The sequence below is a fragment of the Nyctibius grandis genome, chromosome 2 (assembly GCF_013368605.1).
Source record: "Nyctibius grandis isolate bNycGra1 chromosome 2, bNycGra1.pri, whole genome shotgun sequence".
Classification (NCBI taxonomy): Eukaryota; Metazoa; Chordata; class Aves; order Nyctibiiformes; family Nyctibiidae; genus Nyctibius; species Nyctibius grandis.
The window spans coordinates 99241358-99262889 of NC_090659.1; the positions used below are offsets into that span (position 1 = coordinate 99241358).

The window sequence follows — 21532 nt, forward strand, 5'->3', positions numbered from 1 at the left end:
TCCAAAAATAACTTGTGTTTTGTACCCAGATAGACCTTGATTTTTTGAATGCTTCACGTGTGTGATTCCAATCACAAGACCTAAAACACTTGTCCATTTGGAACTGTAATATTTAATGCCCCAAATGAATGTTTTATTGATATATAGGACAAAAAAAATATTGAAGAGAACGGGATAGAAGAGAGACTGCTGTGGTTAAGGCTGCCAAACAGCTTCAGCTCTGTGCTGTAGCAAAATGTCCTTTGTTCTTTATCATTATGAAATATTTTAACATGGAAATTTCTTTAAACTACATTGCTGGCATATGAAAAAACTACATTTGAAGCTTGTATTTTAGGTATGTCTAGGTGTGTAGTAAAGACCAGTGGTCTGACAAAATCAGTGCTTAGTGTTATTCATACTATCACTGAGTATTATATGATACATAACAAACTTCTTTTTGGAGGCAGAGGCTGAGGCAGATTGGTAAATATTTGTTTATTTACAAGGGGTTTTTTTTTGTTTCAACTAGGTTAATATTTTTCATTGTGGATGTGTCATAGCAGAAATACGTGACTATAGGCAGTCTGGTAACATGAAATCTCCAACATACCAAAGCAAGCACATTCTTTTGCGTCCTACAATGCAAGTAAGAAGTGTTTTCAGTCATTCCTTACTATTAATGGTAGTTCCTAGACTGGATATGAACTGTTACTGAACATATGTTAAGAAATCTTATTATTTAGTTGAAAGCTCATTACCATTATGTCTTCTTCCTCAGACTTTAATTTGTGATGTGCATTCTATAACAAGTGACAACCACAAATGGACACAGGTGGGTTAGCAGTTATTTTAAAACTTTACAGTGATGCGGTAAATACACCACAAAATAAAATAAAATTTATTTAAATTATTTATCTACTTGTTTAATATAATCTAGTAAACAAAATTGATGATGTTTTTGATTAATTCAAACTGACAGTGTTGTGCATAGTGCTGCACGGGACAAGCTCCAGAGAGCTGCCAAATTAACTTGTTAATAGTATCGTCCCACAAGATGCCATAGAAAACAATAGGATTTGCTAAAAGTTTTGTAGAATCAGACCGTAATTTTTGGTAATGCAGAATGACAGTATTGGAGTTACTCTTTAACTAGTTTACCATACTTCATTCATCTTCAACATACAGCCCCAGAACAGCACTTGGAGTCTAATGACACAATTGCTCCTCTAGCATGATTTTGCTATTGATACTGTTACAGTAAAGAGAATCCTAAGTAAATGTGGTTGTACAGTTATAGTTAGTTAAATGCTAAGTAGCATGGTGTACTCAATGTGCTTGTTTGTGTTTCAGAGCCTCAGTCATGCTCAAATCTATTTCAAATTGTAATCTAAAGTCCCAGGTAGATCATGTTTATGGCACTGATGGCCAGTCCATCAAAATAAATCACTGACAGAAAATGGATTTCATTGCCACTAGTACTGTGTTTAAAACAAACAAAGAAAACACAAACAAAAAAAAACCAGAACACGCCCTCTACTTTTCAGAAGGATTTCTTTTCCTATTGGAAACCACACCCAATGCTCTGTAATTCGTAATCATGGTTAGTGATTCTTAACTGTTGAATATTTTCTTTTGTCGACTATCCACACACATTTTTTCAGTTTTCTTTAAGATAATGTGCACATATTCATAGGTATATATCAACTCATTTAGTGTAAAAGTCTTCATATTTTTACATTTATTAATACCTGTGTATATTACAGGAGGACAAACTCCTACTTGAGAGCCAACTTATTTTGGCTACAGCAGAGCCTTTATGTCTTGATCCTTCAATAGCAGTGACCTGTACTACAAACAGACTCCTGTACAACAAGCAGAAGATGAATACTCGCCCCATGAAACGGTAGTTTTCAGTGTGAAGCGTGTTGAGACTTTCTTTGAAATTTTATGAAGCTTTTCAAAGAAAAATATAAGCAACGCTCTACATGAAAATTTTACTTCTCATATGCAGTGCTCAAAGTAATATCTACTTAAATATTAGGAATATGAGGAACAGTCAAGAAATTATACCTTATTTTTAAGTGGTCAATATTACACTATATTTCAATTAGTAGTAGATACTGTAATATGCTTATTTTTGCATATCAAAAGAATGTTTATGTTATTTTCTTAACATAATACGTTATTGCAGTTTTGATTTTGTCCTTTTTTTGCATAATTCAGATGTAAGCTGAGTCAGATGGCAGCTCAGTAATGTAAAATATACAAATGGATATCTTGCATGTTGGTCTCTGATTTGTTAAAAGCCATGTACAAATTTAACCCTGAATAAGGAAATCAAGGGAATTATTTATATGCTTGACATTTAGGCTAAACAGAAGTGTAGGCATATTAGAATCTTAGAAAACTTAAAAGTAATATGAAATGCACTATATACAAAACGTTGTAATTGTTTCACTTTTGTGCATGGTTGTTCACTTTGTTCCACAAAAGCTTGAAATGGTTCACTTTTGTTCTACTAAAAGAGTTGCATTCACTCTGTAGAATGAAAATGTATTAAGGGCCTGTCAGAATTACTGAAATATTTAAAACCGGAATTGCTTTGAAATACTATGTTAATGTACAACCAGTGGTAATATCTAAAAAAAGTATAAATAGTGAAATTGATCAAGCTGTCCTTAAAATTAGAGCTGGGTCATCAACAAACTTTCCACTAGAAAAATGGGCAAAGGTGTTAAATGAATGTCCAGAACAGCATTAATGTACCAATGGGTTTGGCATGAGACAAAGAAAGGAGGGTAGTTACTGTGTTTATTGCTTTATAGTTACATAAGCAGTACACAGATCTTTTGACAGAACTGAAATCTGTGATAATATACAAATATTTTAAGCTTGGCAACTTTTCAGTTAGTTACTCATTTTGACAATGTACTTCAATTATGCATTTCAAAAATAACCCCACTCTTAGTGCTGAAACACATGAAGAGAATATTGTTATTTTTTAAAAATATGAAATCAAGAGTTTGAGTTGTACAGTGTAATCCAGAATAGTAACTTTAAATTAATATTTCAAAACTTGTCTTTTAGTCTCAATGTAAGTAGCATTTCCGTGCATATTTCTGTGTTTGTACATAGGCAGTGGGAAATTTCATTTTGATGGTTTTACAAGCTTATCTGTCATTTTACCATAGGTGCTTCAAAAGGTACTCAAGGTCATCTCTGAACAGACAGCAGGAAGTAGCTCACTATTCAACTCCACCTCAGCTCAGACTACTTGATTACTTACAGAAAAGAAAGGAGAGGAAAGGAGCCCAGCAGTATGACCTCAAAATTTCTAAAGCTGGAAATGTAAGTGTTCTGAGACGTAGGTGGGTGTGCTTCTAACTATTTATTTAAAACATTTAATACATTTATACTGCTTTTTCATCTTCCAGTGTGTAGATATGTGGAAACAGAACCCTTGCTACTTGACTGCACCTTCTGAAGTGGATGTAAGTCCATTTGTTACCATTAGCAGTTATTAGCAATTATATTGAACATTGTATTGTATGAAGAAGTGACTAAAAAGTATCTGGTATCAAAGAATGACCTTTAAAAAGTGGGAGTGACTTTAATGTCTAAAATGATTTTTCTGTACTGTAAGGTATAAACACAAGCTGAACCCCATTGGAATACATTGCAATTGTAACATGATAGTTTGGATGAGATAAACAGTGCAAACAGACCTTTAGTATTGTTCATCTGTGGGTTCAATGCGCACATTTCTATTTGAAGTTGTCTGGTAACATAAAAAATAGAAAAAGAAATGAGGTCAGGAAGTTATTTAAAAATGAGTCACTTCTCAGCTTGGTAGAAATTACTTTTTTTTGACATGTTATGATACTATGGGACATAATATTTTCAATAGTTTAATTTTCTTTTATACAAGAATTCTAGTTGAGAGTTCTTCTGATCACTGTGCGTTCTTTTCTCAGGGACATTCACATTCTTGGTTTCTGGCACTGCCAAAACACATACTGCTAGCATACAGAAGGGACTCAGTAGACTAGACAAGATGGTAGCTTTGGACTTGATAGGGCTGGCAAGAGTGCACATTATCCATTAAATGATGCTGTAAGTTTGTACAAACCTTCTCTCCCTTTGCACTTCAACAGTGTTGTGCTTGACCTAATCAAAGTCTGTAGGAGTTACTGGTATTCTGAAATTTCTTAACTATTCCACATTGCAGGCAGTGATTTCAGTCTACTGTAGTCTTGAGCTATGTTTCACACTTTTGTTAAGTTTAACATACAGTATAATAGAATAAATGTAAAGTTCTGAAAGTTCTCGAATTCACTTTTTCTGAATGCATAACACAAAGGGGGGATGCCGTACAAATTATCAAGCTATCCTTGTCTGTTTCTTGCACTCACTTTTTAAGACTATCATGTTAGCCCCTGTTAAAAACAAGAAACTGTGCTAGATTAACTTTAACTCTGGCCCAATATGACTATTGTTCGTTCTTTTCTGATATCTCCCATTTTCTTTAAGGTGGAAAAATATGCCAAGGTGGAAAAGTCTATCAAGCCTGACGACTCACAACCAACTGTCTGGCCAGCACATGTGAGTAGTTTAGACCTTTGGCCAAACTTCTCTGTCTCAAGTTAAAATGCCTCTTATTTCAACAAAATTGAAGTAATGTGGGAATAATCTTCCCTCCCCCAATTTAATTAATCTTCCATGTCTTACACAGACACAGAAAGATTACCACAGATACTTGTAATTTCATACAGTGCAGCATGTATGTGATCGATGTTGTAATTTCCTCAGGTTTTCCAGAAATAAAAGAAAAAGCAACTTTAATTTCCCAAGTAACGTGTAGTTGCTGTATAGTAAAAAAAAGCATAATAATTTACAAGGAGCAGTACTCTGCTCAACGAATTGCTTTCTTTACTCAGATACTCAAAGACTGATGGAAAAGAGCTTCTGTTAAAATGTTAAATTTGGAAAGAGATTAAATAATATCAAATACCTCTTACAAAAAGCTCTTTCTGCAATGTTTAAGCTGAACCTTAAAATTTTCGGCACACATTACATGATTTGATAAGAAGTAGTCATTTAACATAATTAGCCATAAATCAATTAATAATCTCTTGCCTCCAGAATTACAAAGAATTAATCTTTAACAGCATCTATCATGATGTCTTTGTAGTTTCATATTAGCAAAAAGTAATACTTTCCCATAAAATCAATCTTCATCTCCAACATTTTACTCTGAACATTTTTTTTACATTGTCATAATTTATATAAAACTGCCTATATATGTTTACCCAGTCTGCCTTTCCATATCTAACGTGATTGTTTACAGTTTGCAATATTTTTGTATTTTTAAGAGACGATAAAATGTTTTTCCTCTCATCGATTTAGATAACTTCCTCTCGAATCACTTTCATTTTAGATAATGTACCGCTTCTTATAGTGTTTCTTACTGCATTGTATAAAACTGGCATATTTTACTAGCAGTTTCTATTATCACTTGTTTAAGACTTATTTGGTTATTTTCTTCTGTCTTTTTAGGAAATAAAAGATGATTATGTGTTTGAATGTGAAGTTGGTAATCAGCTTCAAAAAACAAAACTGACCATTTTTCAGTCTCTTGGCAATCCCTTGTACTATGGTAAAATTCAGACACTCAAAGGTGATGAGGAAAATGACAACCTATTAACTCCATCACAGTAAGTTACATGTTCTTTTAAACTGTCCTATGATCCAATGGATGAAGGAAGAGAAACATTACGTATCACTTTCAGTCATAAAAATACTCTAGAGCTAGAAATCTGATTTAAGAGTTTTATTTGAAAAATTCAACTAATGAACTGAAAATTTTTTTAACAAAAAAAGCAAAACAAAATGTGTTCACATAACCATCATACCTTAAATGTACTTTTATGTTAAATCTGCATGTTGTTTTACATTAAAGATATATTGCAAAAAAAAAAAAGGCAAAACCCCCCCACAAACAGAAAACCAAACAAACAAAAAAAAGAAACCCCCAACAACTCAAACTGTGGAGAAACCATGAGACATCGTTAGCACTCTTCTTCAGTGTTATTCATAATTTTGATTGTTGTCAAAATTTGCCTGATGCTGTGAAAACATAAGACTTCATTATATTGAAAGTATAAAATACAAAACTTCCATATTCTGCCTTTTGCTTTGTAGGCAATTTACTCTTAAAGGAGACCATATTAGACCATTTGTGTATATTTTATATATAGTTATGAAGCCAAGTTTGTATTTCAAGTACTAAATAATACCCAGTCCATTATATGGATACAGTATCTCTTGTATTTTCAGCAGGTCTGAACAAAGAGTAGCATTGACATTCGTTCAGAGTTTTGTGATTATGAAAGCGTGTTCTTTTAGTCCAATTCATGACTGAAAATGTTATACATTTTACATTTCAGGTTCCTTATTGGTTCGAAGACTGATGCTGAAAGGTAAATTAATTTAGTATTATGCACAACCATTTGGGTTGATGCCAAATAATGAATTTTGTTCCTTTTAGCCATTCTGACTGCTAATATGGTGGTTATAGAAACAGATGCAGAACAATGAGTAAAATAAGAGGAATTAATCATCATAACAGGAAGTAGGATATAGTGTGCAGTTTCTATATTTAATAAGCAAGAAAGAATAGAGGAAAGCAAATATGTGAATACAGCTTGTCCCACTACCTAAATTTCACGCATGTTACAGTTATTTGCACAATTATTCTTGATTACACAGGCAATAATAAAATTCTGAGAGCACTTAGCAGGAATTTCATCTTGACATTTTGTGTGGTCACTTAGCAATCATGGAAATTGTTCTTTCGAAGTTTAAATGTAATCTAGGACTTGTATATATACAACTTATTTTTATGTGTTGTGCATTACTTGATTCAGATTTCTTAGATAAGCAAGTAACAAACCAGTTTTCCAGTATCTATTAGTTGTAGAATGACGATGAGTAGCAATTCTGGGATAATGAGGCAGCAAAATAAGTATTTCTTCAAATGTTTGTCAGTGTGCATCACATTAGATACCCGTGTTTCTTTTGTGCATGTGAGCACAGAACCTTTAAATAGCAGTCTCTGTCAAAGCCAGTTGTGTTTTTGTGCCTTCATAGGAGACCTCAGGGTGATGTGCATGCCATAGCTCTGACCCTCCCACCCTCTTCTTTATGTGCTCAGCAGGGAGATGAGTCCTTGATTTGGTCAAAAATCAATAATAATGTTCTTTGTTTTAATAGATAATTTTGATCAAGAAACTCTCTGCTTATATTCTCTCCTGCCTCCTTTGGGCTAATAGAGACTTTCGCTGTTTGTGCTGTAAGCTGACTTGGGGGATTGGTTGGCTGAAAACTAAAACAACTATAATACAGGGTCTAGTTTTAACTGGGATTGCTTTCCTGATCATGTTTGCCACTGTTGCACAAATCCTTCAATCAGAATAAGCAGTTGGGTTTCGGGGACTAGGACAAGAAGAAGCAGTAGAAGAGGAGGGAGGGAAGGACCACCTTTTTGAGTACATAGCACTTTATTACTCCAATTCCACCGTAATTTATAGGCAGTCTAAAACTGCTGAAAAAGTACATGACACCCTTTCCTCTGCTATGTATCTTGGGGCCCTTGCTTATGTCTGCATTAGTCACATAACAGCATATTGAATGAGTGCTATACCAAAATGTAGTTCGTCACATTTAGGTGTAAGCTAATGGAAATATTCCAGCAGTTTTTCATTGAGGTTCAGTCTGCCAGAGTATAAGCGACAACGGGTCTTCAGCTTGATTTTCAAGCCTGCAAGGTCACTTTGTATATTCTGCTCATGTTTGTGAAACAGTATTCCTTCAACTTAGTAGAGATGTAGTATTTGAATTGGTAGAACACTACTTTAAACTTGTTTGCCTGATGCTATTGATGCTTAAATTCCTGAATGCATCATGCTTGTTAGTCTTATAGAATAAGACCTGACTGTCCTGATGCTCAAAGAAGAGTGATAACTTTTGATGTGATAACTGATTCTTGGATGTACATTCAGTATGGACCTCTTTCAGAGTCTTCATCTGACATAGAACTCATGTTAAAGGAGAATTGACTGTTCCACAGGGAGCATAAGCAGAGGACACAGCTTTATAAAAGATTCTGGACGCATGTGAAGGGAATGGGATCCCCATTGACTGACATCCTGAAAAACTGCAGTTGCTTTTGGGAAGGCAACAGTTCTGTCTACTGTTTTGCATATTCCTCCAAGAGAGTTTCTTAAACTTGTTTCTTAAACAAACTGTATTTTGGATTAGGAAAAAAAGACAGTGATTAAAAGAAAAGTTACAATGGATTAAGAAAAGAGCCCAGGAACATCAAGTAGAAAGATATATAGAGGTATAAATATGTTTTATATACGTGCATCTCTCTTTTATATAGATATGTACTTACATAATATCTACTTATGTGTAAAATAAATAATATATGACTATGTAACATACATATATGTAAACACATAACTGTGTATCTACTTTAGAAGTTCAAAGTTGTTAATCTTTTTATGCTCTCATTGTTTGTTTCAGAGTGGTGAACCAGTATCAGGAGTTAGTACAAAATGAAGCTAAATGTCCTGTGAAAATGTTTCATAATTCAGGTGGATCAGTCAATCTTAGTCATCTTTCTCCAGGGAAGGAAATGGAAGTGAGTTTTTCAAGCCATACATTTCTTGTATTTGCACTTGATTATTGAATTATTAGAACAATTTTTGCTATCCATATTTAAAAGTAAAATAACCTAAAAATTTCATTCTGAATTAGTTTTTAAATGCTTTTTTGTCATAATCATTCAGAATGAGTATATTGGAAAAGTTAGAGGAAAGCACTTTTGTTTTCACTGTTCAAATGTTGTGTCTTTTTCTTTTTTAGCTGTGTATAGTATAGTTAGCTCCAAGGTTTTGTTGTAGTATTTTTCCCTGTTCAGATGAACCTTTCACAGAGCAGTATAGTAAAATGCAGGTATTCATTTTATTTTACAGGTCAGTAAACGCAGAAACATATGTAGTAGCTGAACTTCTTTTCTTTTGCCTTTAGAAATTATTAAAATTTTATCTTTAGTTTGAAGATGCAAACTTTTTTTTAAAAAAAAAAAAAAATAAATAAAAAACCATAACACCAACACCAAAACCTTTGAAGTACATATGTTTTTGTGCACACATCCAGTAGAAATTCCTACATTCCCAAATTCTAATGCCTGTTAGCATTGCCTTGTGTTTTACTTGCTGCTTCTGGCTTTCTTGGTCAGATTCGGTGCTCTAGTGGTGAACTGTATTTAGGTTCCAACTAGTAAATGAATTTTGTATCTGTTGGGCTATTTCCTTTGCTACATCTTTGGCCTAAATACCTACTGTTAAACTGCAACAACGTTGCTCTGAAAGAGGCCACTCTCTTGGTGGCAGCCATAAGAACAGCATGCAGAGGCCAGCAGTTGCAGAAAGGAGTATGAGTGTTTCTGGATGTGTGTATACACATATAGACATATGCATACACGTGTGTATATATATATTTTATATATAAATCTATATAAAAATATTTTTAATATTTTATATATAGATATTAAATTTATAGAATAATTTACGGTGGGAGGATACTTCTGGAAGTCATCTTGTCTGGCTGTTCAAGCCCACACCGAAAGTTGGACCAAAGTTACTCCTGTTACTGTACTTAGGGTTCTAGTCCTCTTTTGAATGGGGCATTAGTCTTTATTTTCAGAATTAAGAAAGCAGTTTTTAATAGTAGGTGAGAAAAGTAATCTTCCTCAAAATATTTTTTTATAAGCAAGCAATTAGGAAGATGTAGAGGGAGTGCCTCTTATTAGTAAGAATCAGTGGAAGCTAAGCTATCCAAAAAGGTTGATTCTGCACAATGGTGGATGCTCTGATTTGTTAGCCCATGCACACCTAATTTAGGCTCCAGCACTGAAATGTTCCAGTCAGTATACTGAGAGCCTCATTTTCTAGTTTCAGCAGTTTTTGAAATGTTAATTTGTTTAGACACTACTTTCATTTGTGGGATACCTGCTTGGTAGGTAAAAATATATAGACTATAAATGTAAATGTGTTGCCCTGTGGAGTCTTTTGACAGTGTCAGCTATTGGAATTATGGATTTAGGGTCTCTTGTGAGTGACTGAGAACTATAGACTTGATTAGCTGAAGTTAATTTCATTCAACAACTTGATAAGTAGGCTATAAAAACGAACAAACCTTTCCTCTAAGAAAGATTAGTGAAGTTCTGATTCCACTGAAGTCAGTGGGATAATGTGTATTGATTTCTGCACATTCACAGAATCAGCTAGGTTGGAAGAGATCTCCTGAATGTATTTAAATTCCTACTTACAGAATTAGGAAATCTGATCCTATTCACTAAATCCCTATTGGTTGAAAATGGCAGATATATACAGATGGTGAATGAATGAAAGGATGTAATTTTTCAAGTAAGACCTAATTGTCCTTTTTCTTTAAAGTGCATCTGTCACTCTTGAATTTGTGAAAATTACTAAGAAGGATTTCAGAATTGTGGAGAAAAGTGAAACCGCTTAATTATTTTTAATTTTTTTTTTGCTTGTTTTAAATTTTGCTGGCACTTTCAAGCTGTTTCTTGATGTTAAGCATTTTAGATGGAGTCAGTCATGTTTTATGTTTTTAAAATAAATAAAAATCTGAAATGTTTGAAGGGAATTGTGTCATGGTTTTGAGAAGTCTGATAGAAATTAATTGAATTGTCTTTCCTGTCAAATGTATGGAAGCTCATGTTATTGCTGTGGTAGTGTTAATTTCTCTTTCCTTCTAGCAGCCAGAAAGTATATCAGGCTCTGTTCAGTCTTCAGTATTGGGGAAAGGTGTAAAACACCGTCCTCCTCCCATCAAATTACCTTCAAGTTCAGGAAGTAGCTCTTCAGGTAATTATTTATTGACTTGGGTGTCTCCGTTTGTGTTCTGCCTTTTGTAAAATGACATGATATCCCTTTAGTAAAGATGTACTAAAAAAAATCAGTATCTTATCTGTGAAAAGAGCATAATTTTGTTGATTTCTGATTATATTGTTCACAAAATTATATCCTAACAAATATTCGAGTTAACATGTACTCACAGAACAGTCATGTATTTTAATTATGCTTTTTCAGGTAATATTTTTAGTCCACAACAGTCAAGTGGCCATCTAAAATCGCCAACTCCTCCTCCTCCTTCTAAGCCTCCTGGTCTTTCTCGGAAACAATCTATGGATCTTAATCAAGTTAGCATGCTCTCTCCAGCTGCCATGTCTCCTGCGAGCTCTTCACAAAGTGAGTCACGACCTAAATTCTCCATTAAATCTTAGGCTTTTGCATAAATGCTTCCTGAGATAAACTACTTAACCTGTGGAATGATGAAACTTAAGTGTACAGTGTACCCTAAATTGTATAAGTTGTGCAGCTTTAGGCAGGTCTCTTGTTCACTGTATGTATTTTATGTTTATTGTAACTGTGTTTGTTTTTTCTGTATATATGTATGCACCCTTTGTGTATACGTTTTAATACATTTTATGCAATTAGTGTGATCTCCTCATTTATGAAAGGCTAGTAGATGATGTGATAAAATTCCAAAGTGTAGATTTTATTTTCCTGGAGTGTAAAAACAGTATGTTAGATCAGTTTGCCGTTACATAATTTAAGCATCTGGTTTTTCAAATGTTATAGGAGCTGGTGGAGTTGTATCTCTATGTATGTATATAATCTGATCAGTCCTAAGGTGGTGATGCAATAAACGATAAGATGTTTTTTTAAAACACTCCTACACTGTTTTACAAATCATTGCTGATTGCAAGTGTGGTGGTGATGCTGATGATGATAGCACCGTATTCTCAGGTGTTAAAATGTAAATTTCAATAATAAGTGACATCCTAGTTTAAGTATTTTCATTAACACTGACAGGATCATTGTAATCATGCCATAGATCATACACAATTTTTAAAATATGTATGCGTCTTGAGACACTTTGTGAACAGATTTGTACAAAGAGAAATCATAGCTGTCGTTTTTCAGGTTTTTATGAGTAATTGTATACTGCACATTCCAGTATCCTGCACAGTATTATAATATGCTTTTTGCATTAAATAATTTAAAATCTGGATAGCTCAAAAGGTGTAAATCTTCTGCCTTCTTGTTTTGCACAAAGAAAAAAGAAAACTTATAAAAGTTTTCTTCTAAGATATTTGCTCAGTTTTTATGTTAGTGCTATGAATTGTGAAAATCTGCTGCACACAGTTGTTACTTTAAGGCACTGGTCACAACAGCTGGACATTCACATTTATTTCCTTTCTTTCTGCAGGACATGAAAGCTAAAAAAAAAAAAAGAAACAAAAAAACACCTCAAGCTTTTTGGATTTTTTATTTTGTTTTTCTATTGATAAACTGTGCTTACTGCATCCACAACAAATATAGCTATACATGCTACAATTAAACAGAAGGAACTACACAGTAACTTTTAAAGATGTAGTATTATCCTCTGGTTCTTAAATATTAAAAAATTATTTTTATTTGATCAAAATTTGGCAAATGGGAGTTTAGCTAGCTGATGAAATTTAGATCAGCCTCATGATTATTGAAATAGTGTATGTTCTTTGTTGAATCTGTTGTTTTCCATGATACGTTTTTAACACGATGATATTGTGCAGGCAATATATATATGTTTAACATTTTAGGACAAAAACGGTAACTCAGTTAAAATGGTCACTAAGAAATTGTTTTATTTTGATTTTAAGTATTTCTGAATGGAGTTATGACTTAATGTATGATAAATTATGGAAGGAATTAATGGAGGATACAAAATGGTGTATGGCTTAAGAAATTAAGCATGGAGAATGGGTTTTCTGTGTAATTATACTGCATCCTTAACAATGAGTGCGTGCTGCAACACTCGTGTTGTGTAGAAATTAACACTCGCAGTCTAAAAAATGGAACGGATTGTCAGTGCTAAATGAGATTCCATTAACCTTATTATACAAAAAGGATTGGCCTTTTATAACAAACTAGCACTTTTTATTTTTCTCAATGAGCAGGGTCTGGAACTCCTAAACCATCTACTCCTACTCCAACCAACACCCCTTCATCGACCCCACACCCTCCTGATGCTCAGAGCTCAACTCCTATTACCCCTTCTGCCACCCCTACTCCCCAAGATTCAGGCTTCACCCCTCAGCCCACTTTGTTAACCTCATTTGCTCAGCAGCAAATGTCTCTGAGCCAGGCACTGCCTGTAATGACCATTCCTCTTTCCACTATGGTAACATCCGTTACTACAGGAACAACATCCACCCAGGTCATGGCAAACCCTGCAGGACTTAACTTCATCAATGTAGTGGGCTCTGTGTGGTAAGTTTTTTCTTACAATGGTTTCTTAATTCACCCTGGGTGGGTTGGTTGTTGGGGTAGGGAGTGTCGGAGTGGTACGGGACTGTCCAGCATTTATTACGATAAATATTTTTCTGCATATGCGATACAAAAAGATCATTCACTTATAATTACAAAGTGAAGAGCCCCTAGAAAGTATTTGTATTTCTCAAATATAAGGCAGCTACTATCATAGTATTGAAAAGGTCTATTAAGAAAATTGTGCTTTCAGCTTTTTGGATGCATATAGCTGAATTTGATAAGGGTTAACCTCAGTTTGTGGTTTTTAAGGTTTTGCTCTTTAAGTTTGAAAACTTATTTTATTAATCAGAGAGGAGGTGGAATATCATATGCAGACCACTCTAACTGAAGAATTGAAAGAGATTTGATATTAAAGTGCCTATGAATGAAAAGTTGTATGTAAAATACAAGAACACAACAAATCTGGTTTCTAAAAATTTAATCAAACATTGAGGTTAAACGTTCTTTGACCCTTAAAACTCATTTTGTGGTTTGAAAAAAAAAAATGCTGCTGTCAAGAATAGATTGTATGGTATAATGTGAACTGCTTTTTAGACTGAATGAAATTCTGTGATCGATATAAGATGATCAGTGTAAGACGCATAGTGTGCTTCAATGGAAGTATCAGCCACTTGCATTACTCATCCAAGGTGTTCAGCAGTTGATTGCTGTTGATTAATTAGAGAGATCTTTTTTTATAGTGCAAAAAGAAAACACAAACCTGTTTCTTAACTTTTTGTTATGATAGTACAACCATTTTGAAGACTGACCTTTCTGGTTTTCTAGAATAAAATAATCACTTGTGTTTTTTTCCATAGATTATACCAAAAAAATTTGTATATACTGAGAATATGATTTGACATATTTGTTATACCCTAGGCATAATGATTTTTAAGCTGCCTTGATGCTTTATCCATAATCCCATTTACAGCAAACAATTGATTTACTTGTCATGAAACAGAGGGCAAAAATCTAGTTGCTCAGATCTGCTTGTACTGCTTGGGTTTGATGTGTTGTCTTTCCTCTTCTACAGCGGAGCACAGACACTGATGAGTGGTTCAAACCCTATGTTGGGGTGCAACACTGGTGCCATAGCCCCTGCAGGTATAAATCTGAGTGGCATTTTACCATCAGGAGGTCTGGTACCAAGTGCGCTGCCCGCTGCAATGCAGTCTGCCTCTCAAGCAGGTTAGTGTGAATAAGTTGAAAAGCCGCCCTGCAGAGAGGGACAGTGTGAAAACATATTGTGAGAAAAATGGATGAAAGTGGCCATGGTGGGAGCAGATTGTGTATTTGATGGCTGGAGCTCGAGAACAACATACATGTTTTTGCACTGGAAGTGTAGGATATGTTTGTGATTGTTTGACATTGATTTTTGAGGTGCTAGACTGCAGAAACGTGCTCTAAACCTAGATTGTTTGGTATCCTTAGTAGGAAGTTTGAGATAAACTCCAAATTCAAATGCAACGTTGATAATGATGACTGCCAGAAAAAAGGCATGACTGAGCTTAGAAAGAGGCATCATTTTTTAAATGTGTGGGGCATTTTATTCTGTCACTGGTACTGCTTTATTCTAGTAGGACAATTAATTAGTTCCTTATTGCCTTCAGATGTGACTACATAAATCTGTCTGCCTCAATATTCATTAAAGCAGCATTTAAATTCTTTGTTTATTTTTTCTGAAAAAACCCTAATGTATGATTATGGAATCAGAAGTATAGAAGAGACTTCAAAATATCCATCCCATAGGCAGAGTCAAATCTGTCTAAACCATACTGAACCACTGCTTATCTAAACTGGCTTTAAGTACCTTCGCTAAAGAAGATTCCAGTTTCCCTTGGTAGCTGTTTGGAGTAGTTCATTATCTCTACAAAATGTTTCCTTCTAATTGCAATGCATCTCCTTAATTGTGAATTAAATTATTTTTTTTTCCTCCTGTTCCTTGCAGACATGAAAAATAGTCGTTCATCCTTTCTCTTTACCTTCTAAGTATCAAACATGCTATCATGTCCCACATTTGTCTTCTCTTTCTGATAGGTCGTATTTTTCAAACCTTTCATAATCCTGTCACTCTCTTCTAGACTGTCCAATTTGCTTACATCCTTCTTAAAATGTGATAACCAAAACTGGACACAAGCCTGAGCTTGGCTGATTTACCCCTGTGGAGCACAGCAGAATAAATGCATCTCATCTCTTTCACAACATTCCTGTTAACATTTCCCCAGATGAGGTCTGCCTATTTTCTATTTGTATTTTTGCAACAGCATTACATTAACGTAAGAATGGCTTTACTGATTTAGGCCAAAAATCTGTCTAGTTTATATTCTGTCTCTGACAGTCGCCATTAGAGGATACTTAGGAGAGAGTTTAAGGCAAGGCAAAAGTGTGAAGTGAAGCATCTCTTGTACACAGCTGTACCTCTTCTGGCAATCTACAGCTTTGAGACTTCCTCAGCTGAAGACTATCCATGTGGATCTTTGTGCTTAATATCCCATGGTAGACTTCTAGTCTGTGGATTTATCTAATTGGTTTTTGAACCAATTTGTATTTTTGGCATCTATGGCATCTTGTGACAGTGAGTTTTATAAATGTAAACTGTGTGAAGAGAGGTTCTTTTCTTTTGTGTGTTCTGTAGTTTGTGCTATGGATTATTTGGATATGTTTGTGACTTGCTGTAACTTCTCATGTCCTTTGCTGCTGTGTAGACACAAAGCTAGTTACTCACAATTTTGTACTTGTTCATTTGTCTTTTTTTCAATTCAACGTTACTGATTTTTGGACCCTTTCTTCAATTCACTAGAATCACTTTTAACTCTTAATTCTGTCCTTTCAAGCACTATCAACCTTCACCAGTTTGGTGTCACAGATTTTTACATGCTACGCTGTCACCCACGTAACAGATGGGAGTAGTGAGCTGAGCTAGGTCGGTGGCAGACCTCTGGGGGATTCTGTTTGACAGCTGCCATTTTACGGGAGCATTTGTATCCATTCTGTACCCAACTCATAGTGTACTACCTGTACATCTTTTTTTAGCATAGCTTTGAAAAGCACCACGTAGAATAGTGCCAAAAGCTCTACAAGTCAGGTATATCTTGCTAAAGGCCCTTGGGGGGGTGAGCAGTTGCTAAGATTTTGGGTGGGATTGTTTTCTGTTAATGATTGAGAAACTGAGAGCTTGTGACTTCATTGAGCCCTTGGACATTTCTGGATTTACTGTACAAACCAGAAGAATCACTGAAGAATAACTGCTATTATATTCTCAACATTCACCTTTGTGTAAATGCATTAACAGGTTTTAGATTACGGGGTACATTGTTCAGTAGCAATACACTTTTCTTTCTGTTTAGTCAACTCTCTTTAACTTTGAATCTGGGTAACTATGAACTTACCAACATTATGGAAAATGCAGGATTGTACTAAGTATAAAATTTAAACTTGCCAGTTCTCCAACTTCCAAATGTTAAGAAATGATCCCAGTGGAAAGGTGTATTAATTGCAATACACATACATAATTAAGCAAAGACTTCCTACTAATAAAAAGATGTTTTCTTTAACAGGCAGCCCCTTTGGTTTGAAAAATGCATCAAATCTTCGGCCCTTAAATCTTCTACAGGTAATTGATATACTTGGACACAATAATAATAATTTCTTAATTTTCTTTAGAGACGTGCTTAGTGCTGTTTACTGCATTAACCCCCACAGATCTTTGAAGACAGTTGATCATGCAAACCATTTACTGCACATTTTAATTGCTTATATAAAACACAACAAGAGAAAAAGCTCCTTCCATAAAAATACCAGATGGAGATTATATTCTTAGCTCACAACAAAGCAGCTAGTTCTCAGTAACAATCTAAAAATGCTGACATTTGAATTCAAGAGATTAATCCTAAAATAGTCTTCTGTTTTCAGGATTTGCCTGAATAATTCTTTGAACTGAAGTTAACGATTATTTTTAAAGTACAAAACAGTACAGTAGAATCACTCAGGGGTTACACATACAAGGCCTAAAAGCTGAGCTGAACATGCACAGGTAGGTGCAGTAATAGCTTTAAAGAGCTTCTGGTAATGGAAATAGAAGTTCATGTAAGATGGGGAGTTTAGAAGGTCTGTATGTGTTTTCTTTCCACTAAGCATAGATACAAATACAAACATGAGTAGAAGTTGCTTATTATGTCAGAGCTCCATTTAAAAGCAGAAGAGGGAGTGTTTGTGGAACTGGCTGTAGTTCCTGGATCTTGAAGTCAGCTGCAAGTTACAGGTGCAGAAGTGCAGCTTCAGTGTTCCACGAAGTGTTGCACCATGCTTCAAAAAATTAATACCAGTAAAAGATGAACTGTAGGTCTGCTACTTCCTCCTCCCACTCCTGTACACACTCCAGAAACATGGAAAAGGACAGGCACAGGAGGCAGTTATGCCAGAGTAGAGCTCTTCTATAAAATTTAATGCTTGTATTTGTGTGATTCCATGTTGAAGTACATCCTTTCAAGCTACCTCTGCCACTTATATAAGCCAAGAATAATTTGGCTGAAATCAGTACGATTAAAGCTGAGGTAAGGGAGAGGAATCAAGACTGTTTAACTTTTTTTTTTTTTTTTGCATCAGACCTTGCAGCTTGATTGGAAGCATCTATTAAAATTCCATGGGATATCCTGAAAGTGAAAATAATATACAGTGCTTTTGAAGATGAGCCTTTACATTTCCAGTAGCAGTACAATATCTACTATTTTCATTAGAATAATAAAAATGTATTTTCCTGTGGAAATATCTTGCTATAATTTAATGCAGGTTTGTTTTCTGAGCATGAGGCTTTTTCACAAACAGCAGCAATTGTAAACTGATTCATTCTAAAGGATTAAAAAAAACCAAACAAACAAAACAACAAAAACCTCCAAGGAGTACATCATTATCAATGTCATGTTCATCCTAGGGCAGTGGGAAACTCAGCAGTTTGATAGAATTATGCCTTTTGTTTTTAATCTTCAACAGCTTTCAGGTGGTTCACTTATTTTTAACCCACTCCAGCAACAACAACAACAGCAGCAGCAACAGCTGTCAGAGTTTTCTCTGCAGCAACAATCTCAGCAGCCTACCAGCTGTAGCCCTCAGCAAAAGGGAGAACAGGTGTGTGCTAACAGCCCTCAGTCTGGGGTGCATGGATGAAACATTTTCTCCTACCTCCCCATCTCCACAAGTAAATGAGCCTTTACACAACAGATCTGAAGTAGAGGGGGAGGAAAGTCTTCCTCCAAAACTTTCTCAAACTGCAAAGACTGCAGTGGCTTTGTTGCAGTGGCTGGAGCTGGGTTATACTCCTTTACTTATATCCTGCATAGAAGAGTTATAAGAAAACAACTGGCTAAGCATTTTCTTACTCCAGCATGAAGAGAGACAGCCCACTGTATGAGTGGTGTAAACTCAGCTTAGTGTTGCCCTGTTTATCAGAACTAGCAGATACATCAGATGAACACAGGAGAAACACAGTCAGGATTACTAGAGTAACTAGTACTTCTTAATTACACTGCTATGAGTTGGCTTATGATCCTCACTGCTGTAGTTAACAGAATTGTTCTCTTTGCACGAGAGAAAGTATCAGTTGGCTTTAAAGCTGTGATCTTAAAACACTTGCTTTGCTGCTGCCTGTAATTAGTGTTAAAAGTCTTTAGTCACTAAAGAAGTCTAAAGTCTTGATAGAGACAAATCTGTCTGTTCTCAAAATGACAGATTTTGAGTGGATGGTTCTACCTGTGCCTAAAAATCTTACCAGCACTAATGCAGCAGTTTGGGAAAACTAGGTGCTCGGCTCTTATGTTCTTGATCTTTTATCTTCCCAGACATGCAAGACTTTTGTTTACCAAATAGTCTATACTGGATACTCAGCTTGTCATAATAATTTTGCTTGTGCTACTGTAGACTGTTCATAAATAAGATGCCTCTTTAAAATGTTTTTATGGTGTATAGTCTCCTGTGTCACAGGCCTTGTTCTGGAACGTGGGACAGTTTAATGGGGAGACTTTCAGATTTATTCTCAGAATCAAAATGTCAGTTACTAGTTGAATTACTAAAAAAAATATCATGCAGGCTTGTACTATTGGATTTTATTTTCTAGACATTGAACTTTAAGGGCATTTACAAAAAGGCTGATGTAAGCCTAGTCCTTCTTGTGGCAGAAAGTTGTTCTGGAGAAAATCAATCTCTCTGCATTGCCTAACTTGCCCTAATGAACTTCTCTCTTAGCACGTGTTATAGAATAAGTCTAGGGGCATTAGCTAAAATGAGCTATTAGGAATACCAGATTCCTTAGCCTTCACGAAGGACAAGAATGTGTTCACAGTGCTGTAATCCGTCGAAAAAGCCTAAGCCCCAAAAGACCAACAATATTCTGTGCTGCCAACAGAATATAGACATTCTCCTCTCATACATAGGTTTTCCCCCATATGTCGGTTCTATGACTTTGTAAGTCTGTCCTAGTAGTCTTCATCGAGATGATGATGTCTTCTTAATGTGCAGTCTTTTGGTCAAGTTTACCTATATCTCTATATCTTCGTGGCATTATTTCATATGGTTATTCTAAAGAACATGCGAATGTAAGTTTCGGACTTTTCACATTTTGATTGATTAGGACCTTTGCACATGGATAGTTTCAGGTGTCACCTGGAGACTTTGGGGTTGGGAGCGGGACAGGAAATGTTGTAAGATTACAACTATAAACTGTAGTCTCTGCTGACTGCAGAGAAGTTGACAAGGACATGGGGGACTTCTGCTGGGTAACAGGCATAATACCATTTCTGCCAAAACAAAACTGTTTTGGGGCATTCAACATCTGTTCGTTCACCTTTAATAGTGACTACATTATTGTCTGTATCTACACGCACTGGAAGATGTAGAATTAAATGTTTTTAAATGGCACTTCAAAAGTTTGCCTTCAGACTGGCTTTATTTACTTATTCATTGATACCAAAGTTTGGTAATAAGGATCAAGCTTTTCATTTTTGCTAGGGGTCTGACCAAGGTCCATCCAATCAAGATCAGGCATTATCTGCCCAACAAGCTGCTGTAATTAACCTGACTGGAGTAGGGAATTTTATGCAACCTCAAGCCACAGGTATGTGCTTGCTGAGCCTCCTTTAGTAGTTAAGTGTGTATCTTGATAAATTCACACTGAAATGAAGTTTGGTCTTAAAGAAGTCTTATGTTAGATCAGAACAATTTACTATTTGTTATCAGCACGTGAATTATGCAAGAAATACTGGACTTTCAGAGCATGCACTCTTCTGCTTTGTTTGGCAGTTAAGTGTTGTAAATTGATAATACCACAAGTCACACTTGATACAAGAAAATACAGGGAACTTCCATGCCAGACTTCATTGAGGAATGTTTCTTTAACTGTGTGCTTAACATCCAGTACCAGAAACCTCTCTGTGTCTCCACAAGCACTTCATAATCTAATTATGTTCTAACAGAGTATGTATATCATGTATACTTTATTCTTCACTGTTTCCAGTTTGACTCTGAAACTAATTCTGTTGATCCCCCTTTTCTGTTACACTCTATTCCTATGTCTTCCTTCCCTGACCCTGACAAACTCGACCTGACCTCTTTGACCTGCCTGCTTTCCCCTTCTCCTTTCTTAGTGTTGTCTCAGCTTGGCTCTGCTGTGAACAGACCTGGGCAAAGCCTTCCTCAGCAGAGACTCCAGCTCTCTTCTGCCTTACAACAGCAACAGCAACAAGCCTTGCAGCAGCAGCAGCAGCAACAGATACAAGTAATCCAGCAACTTCACTCTGGCCGTGTTTCAAAAAAAAAAAAAATTTAAAAATACAATTCTCAGCTCCAAAAATAAAAATCCTGCCCCTTTTCTTTTTTTAAACTAATGTCTTTATGGTCTCACAAATGAAAAAAAACCCAACAAATTTTGGCAAACTATATCATGAAAGATTTGAAATCTGTGGTTCTCTCAGCTTGGAGCACTGAATTTATTTTTATTCATTTAAGCCATCCACCTTCCTGATTTGCTAACATTCAAGGACTGCTTGTGGCACATACCTAAATAAGCTCTGCCAGGTGCCAGTAGATTTCTAAATAGCATGAATGTAAGCACC

The 21532-nt window shown here is 35.3% G+C and overlaps 1 protein-coding gene across 9 annotated transcripts in view; it reads left to right on the forward strand.

Annotated features, from left to right (window-relative positions):
- Positions 1 to 21532, forward strand: part of SUPT20H (SPT20 homolog, SAGA complex component) — a 34123-nt gene that overhangs the window by 11905 nt on the left and 686 nt on the right. For 2 of the 9 annotated variants that reach the window (XM_068419413.1, XM_068419420.1), the window contains exons 8-23: positions 512 to 628; positions 761 to 814; positions 1746 to 1885; positions 3174 to 3330; positions 3417 to 3473; positions 4513 to 4584; positions 5539 to 5696; positions 6429 to 6461; positions 8569 to 8686; positions 10832 to 10940; positions 11166 to 11324; positions 13079 to 13391; positions 14464 to 14618; positions 16988 to 17043; positions 20430 to 20535; positions 21065 to 21312. In XM_068419413.1, the coding sequence (XP_068275514.1) occupies positions 512 to 628; positions 761 to 814; positions 1746 to 1885; positions 3174 to 3330; positions 3417 to 3473; positions 4513 to 4584; positions 5539 to 5696; positions 6429 to 6461; positions 8569 to 8686; positions 10832 to 10940; positions 11166 to 11324; positions 13079 to 13391; positions 14464 to 14618; positions 16988 to 17043; positions 20430 to 20535; positions 21065 to 21246 (1986 nt within the window). In that variant the 3' untranslated portion in view covers positions 21247 to 21312. Of the gene's footprint in view, positions 1 to 511; positions 629 to 760; positions 815 to 1745; positions 1886 to 3173; positions 3331 to 3416; positions 3474 to 4512; positions 4585 to 5538; positions 5697 to 6428; positions 6462 to 8568; positions 8687 to 10831; positions 10941 to 11165; positions 11325 to 13078; positions 13392 to 14463; positions 14623 to 16987; positions 17044 to 18419; positions 18555 to 20429; positions 20536 to 21064; positions 21313 to 21532 lie in introns of those variants that run through there. The other 7 variants (XM_068419426.1, XM_068419433.1, XM_068419440.1 and 4 more) reach the window with 5 other exon arrangements.